Source organism: Cyrtonyx montezumae, unplaced genomic scaffold (assembly GCF_038088225.1).
Source record: "Cyrtonyx montezumae isolate F1298 unplaced genomic scaffold, pur_monq_1.0 scaffold_4, whole genome shotgun sequence".
In the NCBI taxonomy this organism is placed as follows: domain Eukaryota; kingdom Metazoa; phylum Chordata; class Aves; order Galliformes; family Odontophoridae; genus Cyrtonyx; species Cyrtonyx montezumae.
In genome coordinates, this window is record NW_027072045.1 from 19,390,811 (window position 1) to 19,416,677 (window position 25,867).

At 44.2% G+C, this 25,867-nt stretch overlaps 1 protein-coding gene across 1 annotated transcript in view; it reads left to right on the forward strand.

Annotated features, from left to right (window-relative positions):
* Positions 1–25,867, forward strand: part of FBXW4 (F-box and WD repeat domain containing 4) — a 59,065-nt gene that overhangs the window by 6,549 nt on the left and 26,649 nt on the right. Inside the window, exons 2-5 of the mRNA XM_065746967.1 lie at positions 4,199–4,294; positions 7,137–7,322; positions 8,387–8,519; positions 10,877–10,971. Coding sequence (XP_065603039.1) covers positions 4,199–4,294; positions 7,137–7,322; positions 8,387–8,519; positions 10,877–10,971 — 510 coding nt within the window. The remainder of the gene's footprint in view (positions 1–4,198; positions 4,295–7,136; positions 7,323–8,386; positions 8,520–10,876; positions 10,972–25,867) is intronic.

Below are 25,867 nucleotides of genomic sequence, written 5' to 3' on the forward strand. Positions count from 1 at the left end.
ACATGGTATTTGTTGTTGCAGGCACTGTTGTTTTGGCACATGCTGAAATTGTAGACGGCCAGCAGGAATCTCCCTGAGATGCAGTAAAACACAGGGACTCTTGCAGAAATGCTATTTCTAGTAGCAAGAGTTTGGCTGGGGTGGGGGTCACTGAAGGCAAAAGCTACTGGAGGTGAAGCTTTTGGAGGAGATGAACTTAGTCTGTGGCTGAGTGATTCCTTTTGCTGTTTTTTTGGGGGACCAGGCCAGCACCTGCCATGATGGTTGAGGTCAGTGGTGCTGGGGGAGGATAGTCCCAGTCTCTCACTTCAGCAGCTGGGAAGTGGGCTCCAGAAGGAGTATTGTATTTCTTCTGGTAACTCTGCCAAGAAAGAGAGGAAATCCATAATTTGAGCAAAATACTTATACTTTTTATTTTATTTTATTTTATTTTATTTGGAGGATTGGGTGAAGTAGGAAGGGGGAAATGAAAATTCCTTTATAGTGGGTTGATTGGGATGACTTTTGTCCTGGAACTCTCACACTGAGAGAAATGTTCAGCTTCCCTTTCATAGTGAAACAAAGACTTTCTAAAGGAAACTTCTACCAGGAGCGCATGCAGTTGGAAGCATGCATTAGCTTAGATTGCACCACAGGGTCTGGAATCCTGATAGAGCACTTTTTGGATTAATTTGCTAATAAAAAATGATAGCCATATATGTTCCAGATCATGTGACTTTACAGATTGTTAATAATAGTCACCCTTAGCGCAGGTGATAAAGCGACAGACTCTGAACTTTGTTTGGGTTTTAAGAGCATTTTGCTCAAATTTCACTAAATTTTTCTGTCACAGTGTTCACTTCTTTGTGTATTTCCTGTGATCCTTCTAGGCTGCTGTGCTGCACTTCACTTGCACTCTGATGCAGCACTATGTTGCACCTAGTAAAAATACTAGTCCTTTCTCAGTGAGTCAGCTGCAGTCTTGAAGTTCACTGTTGGATGGTTTCTATGAGAAGCCAAACTAGGAGATGGTTTCTATTCTCAAATGCTACATTCTTGATTTCACAGAACCCTTAAGCATGTATTGAATACCAGCTGGCATTTTGCAGGATTGCATGCTAAGGAAGGTGAAGTTGTTCATTGGCTGTGGATTGTGGTCCCTCCACGACTTCTTTGTGAGGGGGTTTAGTCTTTTTAATCTCTGAATGTTCAAATCAGTTGCTGAAGTGGAAAGTACTTGGTCAAGTCAACCACTTGGTGTAGATGTGTGGTGACTGTTGATTATCTCAGGTCACTGTGGAGAAAATCTTAGATTAACACATAGGTCTTGTAGGGGAGAAAAGGATTGTTATTATTCTTTTTATTATCATGTGATTGAATCTATATCGTGACACCCCTTTTAGCTTTTTAAGATTTGAGAATTGCTCTAGTGCACTGATGGTGTTGCTTGACATCTTTGCTGATGCATTCTTGTAGTAGCTACTGAAGCAGATTAAATTGTATGTCAGCACTTGATTCCATCGCTGGACTCAGTTTAACTTCCTTCATGGTACAGGAGAGCAAATGTATCTGACCAGTGCTGAAACTCATTGCAGTCTGATCTCTGCTGCCATGGAATTGGCAAAGGAACGTATCAGTTCAACTTTTACATCCCCTATCTCATGGCTTCCTTATGTTCTGTCCCACTTTCTGCTTCTGTTTGGAATAAGTGGAAATGTATGGAATATGTGGATGCTTCTAGTGCATATTTAAATTAGATTGATTGAGAATTGTTATATGAAGAAGGCAGGCTGGGTGAATAGCACACCTATTAACAGTAACCCCTTGCTCCATCTCCACCCTGAAACAAACAATCCCCTCCCAAAGCAGAAATAATCTCAGATCCCCAATGTTGACAAGTAGTCCTTCTCCTCAACACTCTTGCCCTTTTCCAGCAAGAACTCTTGGTGTTCGTGGAAGAGCAAAGTGTCTGTTCCAGGAATAACCACAGTAGTGAACTGATAGTGTGGGCCGAGCCAGCAGGCAATAATCTCTTCTGAAATTTCTCTTGTAGTGGTAGAAGGGTCAAGGTCTGCCCACCCCAGATGGAAAAGTGACCAGCTTTTTAAGATGAAGCATTCTTTTTAGGCTTCTTTTTTGACCTTGGTTTCACCTTTTTTTCTTTTCTTTCTTTTTGGGTCTGTGGAAATTGCATCTAGTCTTTGTAGGGTTTGTGCACTGAGCTCAGGATATCTGGCTGGGCCAGCGTGTGTTGGGGGGTTGTGGCATGAGTGCGTTTTCCATCACCGTGCAAGCTGGTGGCTTTAAATCTGTACGTGGGGAGAACTTAACTGAGGGCTGAGCGTGGGGAGGAGAAGAGTTTTGGAGTAATGAATGGAACTGGATGTAGGCGGAAAGCCTGAACTCTGTCTGGGAGAGTAATAAGCAATGAGACGATTGCTGGACCTGACCTGACTTTTCAGTGCTGTGCATTCCTCGTCTCAGATGCTGTATGGCCCTGCAAACCCCTGCAAGTGCTCTCTTTAAATGAAATTCCTCTTCTTGTAGCCTAGGCTAACTCTAGAGATTTAATTTTATTCTCTCTCTCCTTTTTTTTTTTAAGGGCTAGGAGAAATAAAGTGCTTGTAACTTTCTAAATTCACTTTTGTTTGGTGCGTTGCTACTAGTCATAAACTTATAGTTGCACAGGTGTCTAAGGGAGGAAGATCTTTTCTGTGTGTGGTTTCTGTTTTTGTTTAAAATGGGTCAAATGCCCAGGAATGCAGTCAAATTATAATGGTGACTAAGTGCCGGAAAGCATAGAAAAGGGGAGGGGAGGGTGAGCAGAAAAAAAAAAAAAAGAGCCTTAAGAGCCTGAGGCTATGGAAGGAAGGCTGGGAAAATGAGAATCTGGCCAAGCCCCAGGGCCAGGTTAGAGATTCCTACACCCATTAACAACCACAGGAGATGTTTATTTACAGAGAGCTAATCTTTGTTTTAAAAATGACAGAGTACCCAAAAATGGAATTGGGTTGGGGGCATGGTACAAATGTGAAGAGAAGCTGGTCCTGGCTGGGGACCAGTCCCTGTCTATCAGTGATCTTCCTTTCATCCCATGTGGTTGGGAACATTCACAGCTGAGAAATGCATGAAAAGGGAAAAAAACCTTACTTTGTTATCTATTAAATGGCTCACAATACCCAGTTACAAAGGATAAATTCAAGAATGTCTTTTTTTTTTTTTTAACTTGTCCTTTCTACCTTAGCAGCTATCCCAGTAATATTGAATAATTGAGACTATTGATATGAGAAAGGTAGGTATGAAAGCTGAATGTGGCTTTTTTTTTTTTTTAATCTTAATCAGCTCTAGATCGTGAAGGCAAAACAGATGTTGAACAGCTGCTTCAACTGGGTAACATTGTGTAATCACTAAAGAGACCTGGATCCCAGGTGTCTGTGGTCTTACCTTTTATCACTTTTTGAACTCTGTTGATCTTGGCTTGTTCCAATAATTTTGATTTGTTTCCCAGTGACTGGGTATGAGTCTCTTTTAGCAACCTTTAGTAACTTTGACTAGAAGTAGGGAATTTCCCAGCATCTGTGTGGAACCTTTAGTCTTTGGGGAGCTGCTGCAGATGATGGTGCATCTTTCTTGGGTGTGTGTGCCCTGGATGGCTACACAGATGAATGAACTTTATTTTTAGTCTGAACCTATCTTGATTTCTAATTACCGTATCTGTTTATGTAATTGTCAAGTTTCTTTACTACTCTTCTGACTGGACACTCTTCTAGTTTCTAGTTTCAGTATTCTCTTGACAGGTGTTTCTTCTATTTGTTCTTGTATGTTGTTGTCCTTATCATAACTGGCTTTCTTCAGTCTCCATTAGAAGAGTGGTGTCCTGTTTCTTTAGTCATTCTGGTAATTTCTTTGTGTATAGTCTTGATCACATTCAGATTTAACCTCTCTCTGTGTACCAGGTCAGGTCTTGATCAGATCTAAAGCTTGTACAGTAGTGATCATCAGGGATGGCTTTCTTTGTCGATGAACACCCACTCTGCATTCCTTTCTCATCAACTTTCATAAGTGTATTTCCTTTGCTGTGTGGCTGTGGCACCATCAGTGTTTACAAGCTCATCAGTTGTGGAATCAGAGTGAGAACTTACCTGTGACCAGCTCAGGTGTATTTGTTCTCTGTGTAGCATCAGTTGTGGTTGCTAATCTCATCTCTCTTTCTTTGCAGAGCACCTGGCATTCCAGTGAAGGAAAGGGTGAAAGTCTCTCAGAACTGGAGGCATGGACGCTGCCGGAGGGAGACAGTCCTGAAATGGAAATGCAAGCAAGTGGCTCTGTTCTCTTCTGCTTGGTTCTGTCCATTGCTGAGGGGCCTTGAGTTTGCCTCTGTGCCCCAGAATGAGATGTTTCATGCTCCTTCTGATCCATGGGGTTTTACAAGTGATGCCAGTAGCCTATTTTGGATGTTGTTGGCTATCTGGGTGTGGGGTAACTGTAGTTGTTGTCTTGCCTTTGGGTTTCACTCTGAGTTCATAGAATCACAGAATGGCTTGGCTTGGAAGGGACCTCAAAGATCGTCTCGTTCCAACCCTCCTGCCTTGGGCAGGGGTGCCAACTGTTAAATCAGGCACTAGATCAGGTTGCCCAGGACCCTGTCCAACCTGGCCTTGAACACCTCCAAGGATTGGGCATTCAATTGAGGGCTCCTCTCTGAATAAGAGCCTGAATTTGACATTGCTCTGACATATACAATTCTAGTTGAATTTACTGATGTTGTCTTCAGATTCCCGACTATTGTACGCCTATCTATTGCTGTATACCATCAGCAATTTTCTGCCCTTCTCTCACAATGAGCACACCTTGATCCCAGATATGGACGTATGTGTCTCCTTAGAATGCTTGTTTAGTCTCCAGTGCTTTATCTTTGCTCTCAATTTGGATGTACAAATCTAAAATGCAAATTGCCATTCTTCTATTTTGTGCTTCTTTCTTCTGTTTTATGCTTCTCTCTTTCACTAACAAAATGGATATTTGACATTAATGAGAGGAGGTTGTTGTTAAAGCTTTTCTTGCAAAGGCGTACTCAGCTTTCAAAGCAAAGCCTGAGATGTGTCTCTTATCTGAACGGCACATCTAAATTTTCAGCTTTCACATCATCAGACAGAAGGAAAAATGAGAAGAACTATGGTTTGTTAGCTGCTGAAGAACAGGGACCTGCTACTGAGCTTTCATGCCTTTTTGTGCTGTGTAGATTGAAGTGGTGGATAATGTGCCACTGCTTGTCTGAAGTCCTGGGAACAGCTGTAATGAGCAGAGTGGTTCTTGGTGCAGGTTGTATACCTGCCTTTGAAGTGCTTGTGGCCATCTGTGAAGACAGGCTCTGTGGTTGTTAGAGATCATTACTAAACCAGCTTCCCAAATGAAAATGCAAGGATTGATTTAATAAGGCCACCATCCAAACTGCATCCTCTAATTTTCACTTATCCTGCTTTCAAATTTGCTACTCCTCCTTATGAAAAACCCATAGAAAAGGGTAAAAAGCTAAACTGCAACAGGAGGAGAGCCACAGAAACTGGCTGTAGGCTGGGGAAGCTGGATATTCACTTGCTTTTAGAGTACTGCGTGGGAGTGGAGGAAAGAAAAGGAAATCAAAGCCTGCCTCAAACCGAAGCTACTGCTCCAAAGATGCCTCTTATATTTTCCATGCATATGACCAAATCCCAAATAACCTGTGCTCAACTTCTTTGTCCCTGTGACAAGCTTCTTACAGGAGATGAATCCAGGCAGGCAGGAACCTTCTATCTAGTAATCTACATTGTTCTCTTGCTTGCTTCTAGTCCCTCGTTGTGATGGTTTGAGGTGCAGCTGTGTGTAATGCGTCTGCTAACAACAGAAAATTGTGGCCTCTGAGGATGAATGATTGCAAAAAAAGAGGGAGATGTGTTTTTATGCTTTCAAAACAGCTTTTCTGAGTAGTTTGAAAGCTGAAAGGATGTTCTATGGAAAGGCTCTGGTTTTACTCAATGTTTTCATGGGTACCGGTGTGCTTGGCAATGACTGCAGACTGGAGGCAATTTCACACATCTGTGCCACATATGATGTGAGCCCCATCTCCCTTTGTATCTGGCTCCATATCCAGAAGGCCTATTTGTTGATTCTTTGGAGGTGACACAAAAAGCAAGATCTCCAACAAAGAGCTCACTGCCTACGTGTACATTGCAGCCTGTTCTGTTTCCTTCATTTTGATATTGTTTCAAGAATAAATGAATGTGTTGTGATGAAAGACTCGATTCAAACACTACTTGAGTGTCTTCTCTCTATCTTAGTCTCACAGGAATTGAAGTATATTTTCAACTTTTAATTTCAGTCTCCAAACAGCTCCTTTAGCAGTCTATTGGTCTTATGCCTGGAACCCCTTGTAGGCAGTTGTCATTGTCCCATAAATAGCAAGAGGCAGAAGAGGTGTGTGGGCTCATCTGAGAGGTGGGCAACATAAATTAAGAGAGATTGCTCTGTGGTTGCTTTCAACTCAGCAGTAGAAGAGGTGTGAATGTAGAAAAAATACTTCCTCTACTTGAGGAGCACAAGGTTTCTTCTCAGGCTTTGCATGATAGTGTACAATATGTGTAGTAGGTGCAGGACTTCATGGGAAGTTGTTACTTGGTGTGACCCGTTCCTGTGCTGAGATGCATATGAAACAGCAGCAGCTTTGTGTTCTTTGCTGAGCATCAACAAATAATGTGGACAATCAGGACTGTTTGTGCCAAGAGCTTCATACTGAAAGGTCTCTTAAAGATGTTTGACATAGCTCACAAATGCCTGATAGTCTAGTTTCTTAAAAAGTACAGGGCTCATGAAGAGGGGTCAGGGAACTTTAAGTATTTCCTATCTAAACTCACTAGAGTCTTGGCAATCTGCTCTTCAGAGATTCCATGCTTCATTTTCCTTAGCTCTTGGTTAGAAAAATGCCAGCAATGTGATCTGCTTTGTATGTTGCTAAAGAAATATAACTTCTTAGCTGTGCTGCATTAAGCCGTGCTTTTATGTGGGACCAGCAGCTCCAGCTTCACAATTTTCTTTAGTTTGTATGTGTGTGCATTATTATTATTACTATTAATTTTTGTGGGTTTGTTTTTCTTATCCCATATCCTGTTGCCTGTTTGCAGTTTGATGCCCTGGATGGAGCTGGATGGCCAGTATCTCTACCTGTCTCAAGCCGAGAACATCCATGCCTACCAACTCTGTCTGGATGGTACAGGTTTGCAGCGTCACCCTCAGGCTATCTTCTCCGGCCACCAGGAGGACGTATGTCGCTTTGTTTTTGTCAACTCCCACATTGTCAGTGGAGGAGGGTAAGTTGGGTCAATGATGAGAGCCCTCGAAGCTTGGTAGTGAAGCTGGGAAGGTTTTGTGTAACTGCAGCCCAGAGCAGACAAGTCAATCTTGATAACAAGATTTATGCTTGGCTGTATTCCGCTCCTGCTGCTTCATCTCTCATGATTTGGCTCTGTCCTGAAAATGTTCTGCTGTGTGTAGAGCCACACAGTCATGACTGATCTGCAGGGTTCATTTCTTCTGTTACAGTCGGGGTAGAATGTGTTCTAATGCTCAGAACTGCTGGTTAACTGAGGCTACAGTTGTGCATAAATCCTTCTAGGCACAAGCCTGTCTTTATTAGACCTACTGATATAATTGTGGAGAGGGGGAAAATTGCCAAGCATTCCAGCACACACACACTTCTCCAATTAATTTTGCATTTGGCTGGCCTTTTTCAATTATAGTAAATGACAGAGCTGTTATATTTGAAGTTTTAGCTGACAACATACTTCAGCACAGAATTGAGAGATGCAAGCATGGCTCACTTCCCTGGATGCCTTCACATTCTCGCCTATGAACTGTAGCCTAAAATTCAGGTCAAAATGCAGGCATGCATTTAAAATCCCAGTTACTGTACTGGTTGAAAAAAGTCTAAGTATCCTTATAGTTAATTCCAAACACAATACCTTGCTTCGCTGCTCTGAAGTGAATGAAAAGCTGAGGCAACGTGGCAGAGAATGACCTCTCATTTGTTCCCTTACTCTGTCCATTCTGCATTCAGCTAGGATTTTTGCCAGCTAAAAACAGGAGAGGGAAAGTGGGGGGAGGCTGCTCTGTTAGTTTTTGCAGTTTAACACGAAGTGGTGGGTTTGCCAGGGAGATTGTCCTGTGCAGCACATCAGACTTTGAATGGCCATTGTGGAACCCAGATAGGATTTCAAGAGAATGATGTGTGAGAAGTGGAGGGTTAATAATGCTGTTTGAATTTCTGCTCAGTACTGGTCTTTTAGTGGCATTGCCAAGCATTAATGAAAGGTACGTGGCTAGCCAAAGGAGATGCAGCTCATACAGACTTTCTGCTTGGGGATGTGTTTTTTAGAGATGGAAATATTGTCCTTCACAAGATCCACGGCTCCTACAGTGTCAAGTTCTCTGCACATGAACAAGAGGTGAACTGCGTGGACTTCCAAGGTGGCCTCATTGTCAGTGGCTCCCGGGACAGAACAGCAAAGGTGAGCAGAGATGTTCTGGCTGCTGCAGGTGCTGCTGCAGTGGTGACCTCAGAGGTCTTGTGCCATGAACATCTAATTATCAACAAAACTGCTGTGAGCCCTGGCTTGTATATCTGCAGGAGGAGCACTGGGCATCTTGGCATAGGCTCATGTCTCTGCAGGGATGCTTGCTGTGCAAGACATAGCAGTAGCTTAGTAGCAGTACTGCTAGTAGCAATACTGCTAGTTTAAACTGGAAGTACACAAGACTCCACCTAATGTTTTTCTTCTTTCGTTGTACATTTATCTAACACTATAGCAAAAATCCTTGCCAATTAATCTGAAATTTTCCATATGTAACTGTAGCACGTCCTTGCTTTGTGATGTACTGCTACTTCATGCGCTCTCTGTTGTATTTTTAATCTCTTTCAGAGATGGCGTATTGTCATTTCCAGCTCTGTGGAGTTGTAGTTCATTTTAAAGTTCTTTTATTTTTCATGGTTCTTTGTTTGCAATTTGCAAGTGAAGTTAGGCTACAAATGCCACCAGCTCCCCTTTATCTGTTACAGTTGTTATCACAGAGTGGTTTCACCTGTGTCCTGCTAGCACGATGCAGTATCTGTAGCATCTTCACCATATCTCATTTTATTGTTACTAGTGAATGCTGCATGTTGAATGTTTTGGCTGTTGCTCAGTGCAGGATGCTGGATACCCTCAATCCCTGGTACATATCTTAGACCATTAATGGAGTTAGGAGGAAAAACTGCTATTCCTGTTTTATGAGAGGGGAAGATGGGGCAAAGGAAGACCTAAATGTCTATTTTAAGGTTTTATAGGAAGTATGTGATAATTGATAACTAACTGGCAAGGCTGCTCAGCTATGCTACCCTATCTTTTGTAGCTGGTCCCTCTGCATGAGTGTACTTCTGCGTAAAATTGCCCTCAAGCAGACCAGCATTCAGATGCAGAAGGTCTGAGGTGCTACTTGGCTACTGGGAGCAAGGCCTTGATACTGCTTTGTCAGGCATTTAAGCAGGGCTGCTTCTCTCTGTTCTGTGGAGCCTCTTTGCTGGGAGAGTGCCTTCTTGGTGCTTCTCTGGCTGTTGGAGGACAGACCTTCTCTGACCTTGAGAACAAATTCCTGAAGGCCAGGGTGAAATGTAAGTTTCTATTTCTTGGAGCTAGTGTGAGATCTTGCCCAGCCAGTACTCCCTGGAGGATAGGCTCTCGGGATGTTCACTTTTTATTTTTTATTATCTCTTGTGTAGGCTGCCTTGTTTGCATGAATGAGACTCTTGGAGGGTAGAAGGGAATCCCTACTAGCCTTTTAAAGGGGCTCTAAGTGTCTAAGCTATTGAGGGCTCTGTTGAGTGTTGATTAGGACTAAGCCCTGAAGAGCTGCTAATGTACATTCCTGTGTGATAGGCACCAGATAGTGTGCTCTGAGCAATATTTTTAACCTGTAGGAGATAGGGATGCCTTAAAAGAGTTAAGCTTTTCTGCTGCTTTTGCTGACACTAGGTGCTAAATTCCCCGCTGACAAGAATAGCCTGCAATCCTGGGCATTATCAACAAACAAACAAATAGGGCACTCCCAGCTTTGAAGTCCTGAAGTGAAACACTGGGGGTTGGTTACAAGAGAACTGGAGGAGCTCAAGTTCCATGAGCCAAGAATGAGGGCAAGGTGGGGAAAGTGAAGAACACAAGCAGAGGTCCCAGTAAGAAGCTGGGGGACTTTTATAAGGACCCAGAAACAAAGGTAGTGGGGGCGGGGGGTGAATTGGTGGATGGAGATGTGCATGTATTCACTGGTGGGGGAGGGAAGAGATCTCTCTCACATTGTTAGTGAGCAAAGGGGGACCTCTGAAAATGGCCTGGGATGTACTTAAGAAACTTGGTCCAAAGTGGATGGGTTTATACAGAACTACCTTACAGGGTAGTGAACAATTAACTTCATAGACAATATAAATGGAAATATTTCTGGGGATGACACAAAGTCTTCCCATGCTGTTAAAGAGAACAGCAGAGATCTGATTAAATCTCACTTCTTGCTTATTTAATTACCAACGTTGAGAAATCTCTGTGCTGAGTGTTGCCTGAGAAAGTGCATGGTGATGGAGGTGCTTTCTCAGTTCCCTGTAGTGGAGTGGGATGGAAAGTCATACTCAAAAGCTGAGTCACTGTATTGTTAAGTGCTTGTTTCTACCAGTGATTGAAAGCTCTGCTCCTCAGAAATAAGTAATGGGAATTCGGGGAGAGGCTATCAGGGAAGGTGAGCAAGGGAGTTTTGGCAGCTCTTCCAGCACAGCATTAGTGGTGTGCATCATACTTTCTGTGCCTCGTGGGTTATGTGGCATAACGTGCATCTCTCTCTTTAGGTTTGGTCGCTGTCCGCGGGCAGAGTCGGACAGTGTCTACATACAGTGCAGACAGAGGATCGAGTGTGGTCCATTGCTATCAGCCCGTTATTAAGGTAACTGAGCTCTCTTTATTCCCAGTTTCCAACAGAAAGAAGTTAAGGAGTTGCATAGGATGTATGTCTGCAAATGTCTTCAAGGCACCAGTGTGACACTTTAGGAACTTGGTCTAGGTGGAGGCTGATCAGGTGCTTGTGCCTGCAGCAGCAGTTCAGGGAAGAGTATGTAATCTTTGTTCTCCAGCACAGCAGAGTGGTCCTTTCAAGAGGATCCAAAAATAGCCCTGCATTCCTATTACTGTCTCGGGTGGGACCTGTTCATTCTTACTTTCAGAGTGAGCTTTCTGACTTGCTGTGCCTTGCTAGTTAGAAGCAATGAGCTGAGGTTTTCTTTACTGGCATCTGAAATATGCCAACTTGTATTCTCACTCTATAGCAGAAGAGATGCCAAGGTAAAACATTCCTGTTTTGTTGGCTTGGAAAGGTTGGAGCTGTGTGCAGTGGTTAGCATTCAGTTTTCAGGGTAAATTGAGCATACTGAACTGTGGAAGGTAGAAGTAAAGTTTTTTCAGTCTCCACTGCGTGTAGCTCTATGCTGCTAATGGAGATATATTACTATAACTTCAGTACAGAAGGTATGGGTAGTACCTGCACAGGTGTCTTCCAAGGTGTTTTTCAAAATGGTCCTACTCTTGAAGAAGTGAAAATCTGAGAAATTTGTACTCTTCTTGTTAAAGTACTGTACTGGCCAGCAGAGATCTATCTGACTCTTTCCACTGTTAAACTGGTCTTCTGCATTCAGAAGTTCTTAGCCTTCCTTGTAGGAAAGGGGAGAAGAGCTCTTGTTGCTGTCCATGAGATGTCAGCAGTGAGTGAATTTTAGACTTGTGCAGTACCAAAGTATTTCCCATAACTTCTGCCTTCTTTAGGTGTCTGGGCTTGTTTTGCAGGCAGCAGAGACTTTGTGGTACAGAGCTAGTGGCGTTATCAGGGAAATGACCTCAGGGTCCGCTATGATTTTGCCCTTTCGTTGTCCCATTGCTCCAAGTGTTTGGAAAAGATAGTGTTTTTAAGAAGTGCCATATGCATTAATGCTACTGCAAGATGTTGGATAGAAGCCCCTTGCTGTCTTCTGTGCTACAAGGGCCCCTTTTCTGGCAGACTCTGGCTCTTGCACCATGCCTGGTTAAAGCCCAGTGGCATGCTGCTTCCTGCTCCTAAGTGATGACCTACTGATGTGGCCTCTTGTCAGGACAGCGTTCCTCTCTGTGGTGTGCACGCTTGCACACACCCCTTGTCACAGTATTTACCCACTGTCTCCCCACTCCCTCCCTTTCCTCCCTGCAGGGTGATAGATGGGAGATGGGGAACAGCTACGCCATGAAGAAGTAAGGCTAAATTGCGTGCTCTCTTTTTACTAGGCTGTGGACTGTACTAGCCTCCCCCAGTAGCCCTCCCTACTTCCCCCTGCTCCATCTAGCCCCTCCATATTTTGAGGAGGGGGGTGGAGAATTAGAGCCAATTAGCCACGTCATTAATTCTTCAATTTGACGGCTGATATAGCAGGGACCTGAAACACGCTGCTGACCTCATATAATGGGAACCCTGCTCCTTAGCATATTGACGATGGGAGAAGTTAATTAAAATTCCACAGAGAGAAGGTGTCGGCTAACCTATAAACCTGTCGCTTCTCAGAACAAATCGCAGCCATCCCAGAAGAGAGAGAGGATCAGAGCAGGAGGGCATGTGGTGGGGGAGGGCCAGGGCAAGGGGCAGAGGAGATGAATTTTTCACTAATAGGTTTTATTGCTTGCTCTCTAATGAGGGTGAGTATCAAAAAGATAATATTTGGTTTCTAGCAAGGTCTGCTTTGGTAAGCTCTGTGGTTTTTGTTTTATTTGCGAGAGCCCATATTTTACCCATACGCATTCCCTATGCACTTGTCTGTGAAGCTTTCCCTCCCTTGTAGTCACTATCCTTTTGGCTTGGACATTGGATGCATTTGTTCCTCAGTGAGGCTGAATGTGGCTTGTACAGCCACTTCCTCTTCCTCCTAAACATTTGACATGCCCTTCTGATTCACCTTCTGACTTACTGGTGTAAACTGGGAGCTCCTCCGTAAGAATGGATAGTTATGCTGGTGTAGAACTGCTGTGGAATCAGGCTCCAACCACAGAAATATTTTGGCTCATCGTTGCTGAGAGTCCACCAGCTCTCTTTACTGTGTATGAGCAGAGCTTGGGAACAGCTCAAAGCAGTTACGTACAGTGGGGTAGAGCAGGGAGAGTTTCTTTAGCTCCAACCATTAGAAATTGCTTTGGAGAGGCTGCTGTTTCCTGGCCTGGAGGTTTGCCAGAGCTAAGACTCTCTAGAGTAGTCAAGGCTGTATTCTTACTGAACCTCAGCTGTTAATGGATAAGAGTGAAACTTTTCATCTCACTTTTCTGTGATCTCTCTTTCTGTCACTGAAGCTTCATTAGTATCCTATGTGGTTCTGACCCACAGCTGGGATTTCTGCTGTGATCCTGCTCTGCAGGGTTGCTGCTTTGATGGACCGTGTCCATACCTCCCAACTAAACTTCAGTAGGCAGGACCTGGACCAGTGCATCCCCAAGAGGAATGTGTATGGTGATATCACAGCTAGGACCAGTCACGGTGGCATGTACAGACATGCAATTGCTTTGCCCTGCATAGATATTTGAGCTCTTAAACACTGCTCTTCTGGCTTTAGGCATCTCTTTTGGCTTGCTTTGAGTTGTTCCAGGTTTCCCTGGAGCTGTACAGACACCCCCTTGGATGTGCTGAGCTATGGAGGAGGCTTCCTTGCTTTTTGTGTGGTGATGCTGGGAGGGCCTACAAGCAGAAGATGCCATTAACAGAAAAATAAGTAAAAAGTGGTAAAATAGCTGTTAGGAAAAGTAGATCTCCTCTTTTTACTGTGGGTAAAAATTGTGCTTGGTCTTTTATATTACCTTTTTGTTGTGGAAGTGCCTTCACATAAGTGTATGTTATTGGAGCCTCTTTCCTTTAGGGCTCCCTAACAACGTCCTGCAAGGTAGTGGGCATGAGAAGAGCACTGCTTCCTTTCTGGGTTTTCAGCATGTCTTTTGGATAGCTGTGCTGGTCAGTACAGTTGGGACAGCAGGTCTCACATTGCCTGTTGCACCAAAACTGGAGAAGTATCTTATAATATCCATAAAATAGGGTTCCTCAGCTTGCTCTGACAACTGTTTAATTGGTCTCCAAAGCTGTTCTGATGCATGGGTGAGTAAAATACTGCCCTTACAGAGGGGCTGCATACACAAAACCATGTTTCTTAGCTGCTTGTAATCCCATTCCCCCCAGTTCATTTGCCTTTTGAACTCTGCATCATGTAGATGTTAAACTTTCATTTACTAGTGCTTACTGCAGTGACTTATGTGTGCTCAGGGACCAGGGCAAGCCTGAGTGCAGTGGACCAATTTAAATGTGCAAGGTGAGGCAAACCCAGGGATTTCTAGTGGAATAGTTGTACCTTCATGCTTTGTGATTCCCTGAGGTGGCAGTAGCCAGGGAAGATAAGTGACCACTGTGTGCTGTCTAATTTGAGGGATAGATTTATAGAGAATATGAGGTCCAATTGCTTGGCATTTATGGCTGCAGTAATATCAGGCTATATAAACCCAGATATTCATTGCACTACTGAAATGCAACTATTTTCTCCTTAAACAAAGGAGTAGTACTTTTTTTCCCCCCTAATTTTAGAAAAGCTTGAACATTGGAGGGGAAATAGCATCAAGGTTCACTTTTTTTTTTTTCCTTTTTAAATCTGTTGTTAATCTTGGATCCAGAAATTCTTTGGTATTGGGTTTGATTGACTTCTCTTGCAAGATCTGGCCACTAGAATTTCCTATGTAGATTTTAGAGTATTTATGGTGGGAGCTGATCTTCCTGAGTTGTACTCCAAGTGGAGCAGATTTAAAATCGAGAAAAAGATGGTGGAGGCACAAAAATGGTTTTTAATGTGCAACCAGAGAGAGAGAGAGCTAGGAGACATTTAGTGCAATCTAGGAGAACAATTCATGGCTGTGACGTGCCCTGTTGCGGCAGAAATGTGCTTCTGCTGTGTAAGCCTGAAAGATGGTCTCCCTTTCCAGCTGTGTCATCTGGTCTACTGCAAGTACATAACCTCTCCTTGCAAATACTGTCTTACTAAAGTGCAGGCTCACTTCAGAGAAGAAGGTTTGTACCAAAGACAAACCGTCTGTGTTCAAAATGAGTATCCCTGAGAGCAGTTGAATTAAAAAAACTAGCTTGGTCTCTTCTATTTATGCAGAGTTGCAGCTGAAACCCAGCTCCTGTTGCTGTACATAGTAGTTTGAATCTCTGTTAACCTAGCTGCCACTCCTGTGGAATATTATGGGGAATTAATATCTTTGGAGACATCTGTCCCTGTGGACAACATCAGACAAACTGTAAAACATACCCAAAACGTGTTGGGGAAAGGAAGGAAGAGAAGGGTTACTGGCAGGGCCTATGACTGAATGAGCCCTCTCTTCCATTGGGATGAATCAAAATGATTCATTTTGAAGACTTTTTTTTTTATGGTTATCTGGAAACTTTTTGCGAAAATGGAACAATATGATCTTGCATTTTGCATTAAAACAAAACAACCCACTTGAGTCGGAACCACGTTGCAATGGTTTTAACTGTACAACTGAAGCCATAATATACAGCAGTTAAAATGCTTGATAATGTTCCCCCCGCCCTCATTTCATGCTCCGCTTTTATCAGTGGATATCCCTTACTGCATATCAAGATGAGCTGTTGTTCTGTAGTGGTGCTGTTTTGACTTAGCTTTGTGCAGTTAACCTCCCTGAATCTGCTAGGACGTGGGGCAAGTAACTGGGTTTCATTCTGGTTTGTGCATCGCCAGCAAAATAGCAGGCAGTAATAGTTCTGCTGTCCTTAGGGATCTTTGCAGAGTCTGGTCGGTTTGAATAATTGAGAGGGGACTCTGACCTGCAGCTGTTTCTTAAGCAGAAGCAGGAAGGGCTTTACTCAACTGTGAGATCCCTGGGTGTACTCACAGAGTTAGTGGTGGTGTTAAGTACCATCTCTTACTGACCTCAGCAAGTGATCTGCACAGACTTCTAGATACATGCAGTAATCATAACCAACTTGGTGCTCTTTCACCCTTGAGCTGAAGAGCAGGAAATGAGTATCAGTTTCTCCTTCCAGTTTCTACCATCTGGAGCTGAAATGACACCTGTGTCCTATCCATGTGCCCTGACTGTTCCCTTGATGAAGGGAAGAAGAGTTTGTTTTACTTTCTTAACTGTGTGATAATTATTCTCTTTTCCCTTATTCCAATGATTAAACTTTTGAACACGTGTCTTCTTTCCATCTCCTCCAGAAACACACATGCAAACACTTCTATATCAGATACATGTTGGTAAGCTGTGCAAGTCACTATTCTGCACTTCGTTTTGCTTTGCACATTGAAGCTTACGTGACTTATGAGGTGCTCCCTTTTTATCACCTTTGGCAGATAGTCTAATGTATATATTGTCTCTCACTGTGTGAATTGGCTCACTAGTGGCTGCGGGCAGGTGAGCAGGCTTTGGGAGGCAGTAGCTGTGTTAGATCTCAGACATCTGTTTCTAATCCTTTGGAGCTGTGCTGCATATTGAGGGGTATTTTTTTTGTTTTTGTTTTTTCTTTTTTTCCTTGACATTTTTTCTCATCTTTTGCATTGCTTGAGGGGAAAGTCTGTCTCAGAAAGCTTTGGGGAAGCATCTTTCTTGCGCTGCTTGGTTTGCACAGGAGAATCTGTGTCTGTTTAATCAATGTGACAGAAGAAACTTAGTTAAAGGGGCTGACAGCCTTATGTCCCGTGGTTTCTATTTCCAGTTTGAATCATTTTCTCTTTGCTTTTTAAACTTATAGGAGGAGAAGGTAACTTCACCAGACCTCAGCTGCTGTTTACCTTTGCTTGGCTGTGCAGTGTGCCTTTGTTTTTCCACCTTTGATCAGTGTCCTGCCGACAGATAATTTAGCAATTGCATCCCAGGGTGGAAGTGTGGAGTTAATGTTAAAATTAGGGTTTTTTTTTTTCCTTCTCTAACTTCTCTGGCTGATGGAGCAGAGAAGGAGAGAGGGGAGTTGAAGGGGGCCATAAATTCTAGACCTGGTGATTCTGCTCCTTGTAGAGAAAGGAAAGCCTCTGATGTCTCTTCAGCACTTTCATTAACATTTAAATTAAGGGTTTGTTTTTCAGGCGGCTTCAGAGTCACAGTCCTTTCATAGCTTGACACGTGGAGGCTGTTCTCTCCCTCTCTTTTTCTCTCTCTCTTTTTCTCCAGCTTGCAAATCAGTGTACAACAGTAATCATTGCACTATTTTTTTTCTGATCTCTTGTGAGGGCAGCGACCGGACAAGCTGTACCAGAGGTTCAAAGAGAATCAGAGACAGAGTGCAAAGGTAGATGGGCAGGAGGATGCCAGGTTTCACTCCTACAATTAGAGCGGTGTCTGTTCCCTCCCCTGACTTTCAAAGGGTGACTTCTGGGGGTGGGTAGGGACGGAGGGATGGACGTTTCTTGCAGGGTGAGGGCCCCAGGTGCAGGTGCCTCTAACTAGGCTCAGCTTCCAGTTACTCCTCCCATGAGGCTGGGGGTGTCTCTCAGAAGATGCAAGCTCATGCCCTGAGGTGGGAAGTGGAGTTGCAGTGTCCTAAGATAGAAGCCTAGCTCTTCCAGAGGAGTGTTGTTTCGCTCTGAAGAGAGCAGCAGGCTTGTCCTCAGCCAGCCATTGCCATTTGAAAGGAGGGAGATAGAGGAGATTATTACCAGCACTGAGGTCTTGTCTGCTCTGCCTACTGCAGCATCTATAATGGTAGAGGAGACAGATGGTTTGGATCTTGGCTTACAACAACCTAAACAATGCCATGCATTGCTGTAGCTAAGGTGTAGGATGGCTTAATGTCAAGGAGGAAAAAAACTGTCTTCCACTTGTTTCAGTAACTGTGTAAGAGTCAAGGTACAAGGAGCAGTGTTAGGAACCTGATAGCTAACTTCTGAATTAGAATTTAATGGAAATGACTTGCAGTGGAGAAGCAATATAGCAGAATTAGTATAAACATGATGTGAACTACAGTCTCCATTCCAAACTCTTTTGGAGTCTCCTCTCTCTCATCTCCCATCCAGTTGATCACCACTGCCTGTTACTTTCTTTGGGCTCTCCGGCAGGAGTTAGGGGACTTGTAGAAGAAATGAACCAGTGTCTTCCATGAGCTAAATCTGGACAAGATGTGGAGGAACTTGATCCAACACGAGTGAAGTGTTTAGCATGATGAAACCTGCAGCTTTGCTGCTATGGCTGTCACTCTTCCTGTCCTCACTCCACAGCGTTAGATTTGCTTGCCCTTCGCTAACTTACAGGCTTTGAAGGATGCCAATAGGATGCAAGCAGCAAGGTAGCAGTGGGATTGGGATGGGGATTGCCTACCTGCTAGCAGATATGGCACATCAAGATAGAAACCAGAAGTTTTTGCTTTACCAACATAGGTCTTGTGTGTGCTGGTGGTGGTGGCAGCCAAGATTTATACCACATAAATCTTCTGGGGGACATTATTCAAAATGATGCATTCCCAGAAGCTTCCTATATGCGCTGGAAAATGTTTCTGTTTTGCTTGGTTTGTTTTGTTGTTTGTTTTCTTTTTTTTTCCTTTGCGTATGAATTACTACAGACTGGAGTCTGTCAATTCTTGTGTCACTGCTGTCAGGTTGAAGTAGTACTGTGTTTCTGACCAGGTGATGATGTCCCTCTGACAGTGAGGGACACAGAACAGCTTTTCAGGGACAGGTGATCTTGTCTGTATTCCAAGAGCTCTGGAGCTGTGTGGTGAGATGTGCTTTTCTGATCCTGTCTGACCCATGCTCTATTTTGTACCACCCATCTGATTGCTCTGTCACTCCAGGTGAATCCTAACTCTTATCTGTGAGTAATTTCTGTATAGTCATAACAACTACCACCATCAGTCTTCTAGGTAACTTCATCCTGTGTCATGCAAGGGAGATTAAGGACACTGCTCTGCTAGCATCTGTCTACTTTTCTGTGTGCTTTTGGAAGCTCATAGGCTCATGCCCAGTGAGTGCTTCCTCTTTAAAGGCAGTAGCTGGATGGTGCTGAATATGTTTGTGAAGCTCACAGCCTGTGAAAACCAAAGCTATTAGGAATGGGAAGAGGATGCTTAGTATTTGTTAAGCACGATCCTTAATTATTACTTCTGAGCCACCTCTGGTGTTGCTCAGTCTGTAGCTCTTCAGTGAGGAGAGCTTTTAATTTAAGCTCTCCTGAAGCTGAATGCACGGAGGCCAGCTCAGCTCCCTAGTGGCACTCAGGACAAGTGTGCCGCAGCACTAACTGGGTAACTCCTACTGAATTCTCTTTGGAAGCTCCACTGTATTTATGGGTGGAGAGGGTGGGGGGACGCCTGCCCTCCCACCTTCCTCCATGTTGTCTCAAAGGGCCCTGGTGCATCTTTGATTAGGTGTAGGTCAAAAGAATTTCCACATCGTGACCTTAATAACTGGGGTTGATTGGCAGGTGGTCTGCGGAGAGGGAGCAGCCTCTCCCTTTCATCTCCCTTGGTGCCGTGCTGGGACAATGGGCCAGCATATTTTCCTTGTTGTTCCTCATTTGAAAAGGGTCTGGTATCTCTACTAGGTACCTGTGACATGGGGGTCTTGATTGGGGTCTCATAAAGGGCCCTGTCAGTATGTCCAAAGGCCAGGAACACAAAAGCGATCAGTGGGTGGGGGTCTCAGCTGACCACTGAAGAAGGGAGGGGAGGGTCCTGAAAGCAGTGGAGGGAGAAGCAACCCCTGATGGGAGACCTTAAAGGGGGGAGGGAGGGAGGAGGCGGCCCATTTTTGTCCCGAACTCATCAAGCACATCTGCAGAATTGTCCCAGCCGCTGCCTCCCAGTTTCAAAAGAAAATGATCGTTTGATAAACCGTCCTGATTCACCACTTTCTCACAAGGGAGGGAGACCCACCTTTGACCTCTATGATTTCACATTGGGCCCAGCTCCCCCCCCACCCCCCCATCCAATTGCTGGAGAAACTTTGAAATGCATCCCTTGCGTTCCCTCTCCTTCTCTCTCTTTCCCTTTACACTCTTTTTTTCCTCTTTCTTTTCTCCCCCTCCTCCTCTTCTCCCCACCCCCACCTTCCCCTCTCTCCCCCTTTGTAAAAAAGCAGGCGTACTGCTTTGGAGTTTAGGCGAGTAATTAGTAAAATCTTTTCTGCAGCACAATAAAACCGCAGCGCTTGGCCCACATCTTCCCACAATTTACATACTCGCAGGCATTTGCGAAAACAGGTGGCATTCCCAGTGCATCGCTGCCTATGAACATCGTTTGGGAGGCAGGGAGGGGAGGGTGCTGGGCCCCGCTCGCTCCTGCGAGCTATAGGAATGTGCATGAATATATTAAAATGTTTTCACACAATGCTTGTATTTTCCAATGGGAAGAGGCATCTTCTGGATGAAAGGCAGCCAGCCCAGACACAGGCCTCTTGCGAGCGCTCTTTCCCACTCGGGGTTTGTTCGCATGGACCAGATAGAGAGGGGACTTGTGGGGGAGGAAAGGCCAAGGGTGCTAGCTCTGAAAAGTAAATCTTTGTGTGCTTCCTGCCCGCTCCCTGTTTGTGGTCCCAGAAAGTCGAGCTATGAGAGAGCGGTGTCTGCGGAGGGGGCAGAAGGGGGAAATCTTTCTGCAAAAGCCTTTGGAGGCATTGCAGATGTACAGAGGAAATAGCTTGTAATGGAGCATATAGCTTTCTGACCAACAGGATTCAGTGGCTGCAGCAGGAAATGACTGAGAGGGAGCCGGCTATCTTGGGCAGTATTAGCAAAGTGCCTATTAATAACGGAAGATGTTTTTGTAGTACTTTTCCAGCTTCATCTGATTGTCCAAGAAGTGGCTGATCAGTGCTCAGCCTGTGCAGCACATTCAGCTGTCTGTCTTTCCAAGAGGGCAGTGGTTCCAGGCTCTGACACAGGTAGAACCATAAGGAGGAGTTCCTCCTCCACTTCAGTTGGAGTCCATTCAGCGGTGTTGCCTCCTAAGAGGTTCTTTGGACTTTTTGAACTTGCAGAGTGTTGACAAGCAGTGTGTTGTGAAACCTGTGTCTAGAGTGTACAGCAGGGATTTCCTTTCAAGTGACTGAGAATCAGAGGGGAGAACTGAAGGGAGGTAGGAGCTGAACAGAAATGAGGAATAGATACACCTAGGAGCGAGGTGCATGTGTTGTGGTGACCTGGGTTCGGCCCCGGGGTTATTGTTTCATTTGAGAATACTGTGGCAGGATGCAAAGAGGCCTCATTGGAGGAAACTGAGGTAGGATTGTGGCTGGATTTTATTTATTTATTTAAGGGGAAAGGACTTTATAATCTCAGAAGGAAGTAATGCGCTGCTGCAAAGGTGATCTGGATGTCCATCCCATCTGTGCTGCAGATAAAGTCTTTGTAGCAAGCTCTTCTTGGCAGGCTCCTGTCCAGATTGGTCTCTCCTGCCCACAGCCAGCCAGAGCCGTGCCAGCACACATCACAGCTACGTGCAGGAGCTATTCCAAGGCCGTGCTTCTCATCTCAAGTCCCTGCTCCCAGAACAAGTTGTAACCCTCTAGGGAGAGGTGGGAAGACTGTACTGAGGCTTTCTCCTCAGCTCAGCCAGCTTTTCTTGTCCTTTCTGGCCAGGCTATCTCTGTGGCAGGTGGGGAGAGATTGCATTACCCAACCCTGCAAGGAGTGAGACAATTCAGCATTTCAAAACCTTTTGCACCAGGGTATTCTTGCATGTCAGCTGTTCTTAAAATAGATCAGCAGAAGTAGGAAAGCTGCGTGATTCTGTTTCTCCCAGTTGGCCTGGCACTGATCATAGTGGTGTTTGTCATGGTGCAAAGGTCTCTAACCTTTTGTTGGAAACAGCCAACAACACAATCAGCAAGAGGGCTTACTTTTTATTTTTAATTATTGTCTTCCCAATTCCCTACTCCTCCCCTTCATCTTTCTGCATTTCTTAAAGAGGCAGTGGAGGGAAAAAAGGCTTTGGTTTTTGTTTGGGAAGGGGGTTAGGAAGGGCGACATGGCCCCTGCAACCTCTCATAGGGGTGTCTTGTCAGGGTGCGGCATGAAGGGCACAAACAGATCATAACCTTTAAAGGAAAACGCGATGGAGGGAAGAGATGAAAGAAGTGAAACAAATTAGATACATCTAGAGGGGGTGCTCAACTGGAGAAAATTAGCATTTCTTCCTAATTGGAGTGCAGGGCATTCCGTTACAGGGTTTTGTTACAAGGAGGAAAGCACTGGGCCTCTTTAGGGGATTCCCCCTTGCCCTCGATTCTTCTAAAATTATATATATTTATATATTTGTAGGGGAGAAATGAGAAAAGACTGAATTAGTCAGAGTGAAAGTTTCACTCCAGTGCAGGAAGAGCACCAGTTCTCTGTTTATGAAGAGAAGGAAGAGATGGCCATACATGAAATGTGACACTAGCCTTAGTTTTTCTGAAGAAAACTGAAAAGTCTGAAGGAGAGTGCAGGGTGACAGCAACTTTCTGATGCTACTTTTTATTCAGTTAAATTTATAACTGTATTCAGAATGCGTTAGTTTGGCCAAAGCATGGGATTACATATTTTAAGTGGAGTCAGTTCAAGTCTGCTGTAAACTGTGTATCAAGACCATGTTGTGCAAAGCACTTTTCGAGGTATGTATGTCTATTCCTGCCTCAGATTAGAGCTGTTTTATCCAAGAGGAGTTTGGAGTGAGCTAGCTGAGAACATCTTGTGGCTGTGCTGGGGCTTGTGCGTAGTTCTGTGGTCCCGCTTGCTTGAACCAACCCTAGAAACAGGCATGCATGAATGTTCTTCCTATGTACATCTTTACATATAAATGGGTTATAAGGAACAGTTCAGTGGGAATTCAAGGGGCAAAATGTCAGCCTTTCATCTTTGGATTTGGAGTAGAAGGAGAGGGTTTCTTTGTTCCAAGCAAAGATGATGTGCTCGCTAGAAGGTGGAAAACAAAAGAGGAGGAGACTCACTTCAGGTGCGTAGCATGTAATGTATGTTGATCTGCCAGTCTACAGCTACAGCATTTACTGTTTCACTCAGGGAGAATATATGAGCATTGGAGTGTGTAAAAAAAGTGTTGAGGGAAGGCTCCTGTCTGCACAGAAGGTGTTTCCTTGAATAGAGAGTGGGAAGATGTTTACAGCCTTCATCCTGGGCAGCCTTTGTCATCTGTATGCCCTGAAAGAGATTGTAGACAATATGAATTTACAGAATTCATACATGTAAATCTCTAACTTAACCTTTAATTTTGGTATCTCCTTCAGTTCCCTTTGAGCAACGAGTCAATTTCTGTATTCAAGAGATAGCAAAGCTTGTAAATCTGTAGCCTTTGCAAGACCAGGTTTTGCAAGACCACTTCTGTCCACGCTGAACAAGTACAGAGGTACCCAGTACTTGTGGGGACAGATTGTGACCCTGTAAATATGAGTTCGCAAGATCTGATCATTAGGATTTGAAGCTTAGAATCTCATTGATTCAGGTGTACGGTCTGCCCATAGATCTGAGTACAGAAAAGCGTTTGCTAGAGTCAGCTGTATCATACGTCATGTCTAGTGTACCTCCTGGCTTCAGCATCTGGAGAAGACAAGCCCAAGGCAGACAAGCTGGAAGCTGCATTTTTAAATCAGTCCTCATCCTCATGTTCCTATGCACACCCCAGCTGATGGCTTAGTACTGTCTGGAAAGATGAAGTGAATGGTACTTTGTATTCATCATGCCTAGACATGCTTGTCACGCTTATCAGCCTGGAATTACAGAGCATTTAGCATCCTCTTTGTGGAAAGCATTTAAACCTAATGTAGTAATGTGCTCAAGAATGAAATCTGGCCATAAGCCTGGTATAGCTCGAGCCTTTAGTTGAACTATGCCTTCGCTCTGCTTGGTGCCTTTGGGGCTTTCTAGTAGTAGAATATTGGAGTGAAAATCAGTTTGGATGTACCTTTAATTTTTAGAGTACTTGTATGAGGAACTTCTGTTTCTTCAGCATGAGGCACAGGCAATAACGCTGCCCACAGGAATATCTTCTAGAGGAAGAACTGTTAAAAATGAGAACACCATGCAGACATGAGCTTCTCCCTTTTGAGGTCTGGCACACATCAGTATAGTGCCACTCATCCCAGGCCTCTCCAGACCCTGCAGTTCTCACAAAGGTTGCTTGAGAGACTGTTTAATGTGAGCATCAGAGACAAGTCTGGCTCTAGATTAGTAAACCAACCTGCTTTTGAAATGCTAGGGGAAGTAGAGAAGGGATTTGAGAGGGACTAGTGAGGCTGGAGTTTGGAAAGGAACAGGTGACTTGGAGAAGGTTGGCAGGCTTAAAGGGAGGCTAGTTCTTCTGAAGAATGGGAATGTCTCAGTTTATGCAGTTGTGCACCTAGCGTGTGTGCTGATACTCTATAAAAGACAGTGTGCTAGGGTGCCTCTTGCCTGTTACTAAACGTCAGCTTCTCTGGGTAACTGGGATGTTGCATCTCTTTCTTGAGTAGGGTTGGACACTGGAAACATGTGGACTGAAGTTTGTGGCTATGACTCTCATTGGCCCTGTTGCCTGTGTTTTTCTCTCGTAACACTGAGAGAGCATTCCAGACTTGGAAGTCTGTTCTCTGTGTAGCATTGTCTCCAGGTGCTGAAGTTCATTATCTAGGATTTGTCAGGTCTTCTCTGACTTCCCACCTGCATGGAGAACAACCATTGCAGCTACATTCTTGCTATAAAGAGGTGTTGAGGATTCATGACATCCACCATCTCTGCACAAACCTGCTTGAGGGATATACTTACAGAGCTTTGTGGGTAACCTGATGTTTCAAGGTGTAAGTGCTATTTTGGGGTCAGGTGTTAAAGCCAGTTTTATGTGGATTGTCCTGCCTAATTAGTAAATCTTTACCTATCTCCTCTGAGATTGAGGTATATGTTCCTCCAAGTCTAGCTGTCCATCAAAGAGGACTTGAAATGAGGTTCTGCTATGGTTGGTAGACACAGGCACCTAATGAAGAGAGAGAGAGCCCATTTCCTTTGAGAAGAGAGATCTGTACTAAGGTGATTGATAGTCCCAGAGATTTATTATTGTGGGGGCTGGGTAGAGGTTTTAAAATTAGAACCCAACAGCTTGTTTTTTTCAAGGGGAAAAATAGGTCTGGTGAGTGTGTGTGTGTGTGTGTGTGTGTGTACCTCCCTTCTCTCCCACACCCAAAAAAGCAGAAAATGAGAACATGGAAAAAAGTGGACTGATCAGGGGAAGCAATTACAGACTGAGCTGGACCAGCAGCTACTTTTGCTGTGCTTGGTTTCTGCTTCCAGGTGCAGCTGTCCGCAGGTCTGCACCTGTGCTTTTTGTAGTGATCTGCTTCACCTGTCCAGACAGATTTAATGAGGGATGAGGATGGAACAGGACTGTCTGATGGAATGAGTTTTTTCTTGCTTCTAGTTGTCTGTCTTACTTGGAGTATTGATTAGTACACATGGTTGAGATCATGTTTTCTAGTAGTTAGAGTGAGCTTCACAGGCAGGCATCCCTGAGATGTAGTAAGCTCAACATTTCCTCCCTATGCAGCCCATGGCTGGAGTCCACAGAGATGCAGCCTAACCTGAACTAATGGTTCTTGTGTATCCACATGCTAAAGATCAGTGACAGCTTCAACTGGGACCTTCCAGTCTCCTTTGCAGAATGAAATACTGATGTTTTGATAACGCTCATTTCAGTGGAGGATGTGTGAGCAAGTTTGGTTCTGGCATTTTTTCCTGCAGGTATTGGACTTGCCAGAAAAAATGTTTTTTTAAATACTGTATTTTTGGATGAAGCTTCCTAAACTTTCAAAATGTGTGGGAATTGGGCA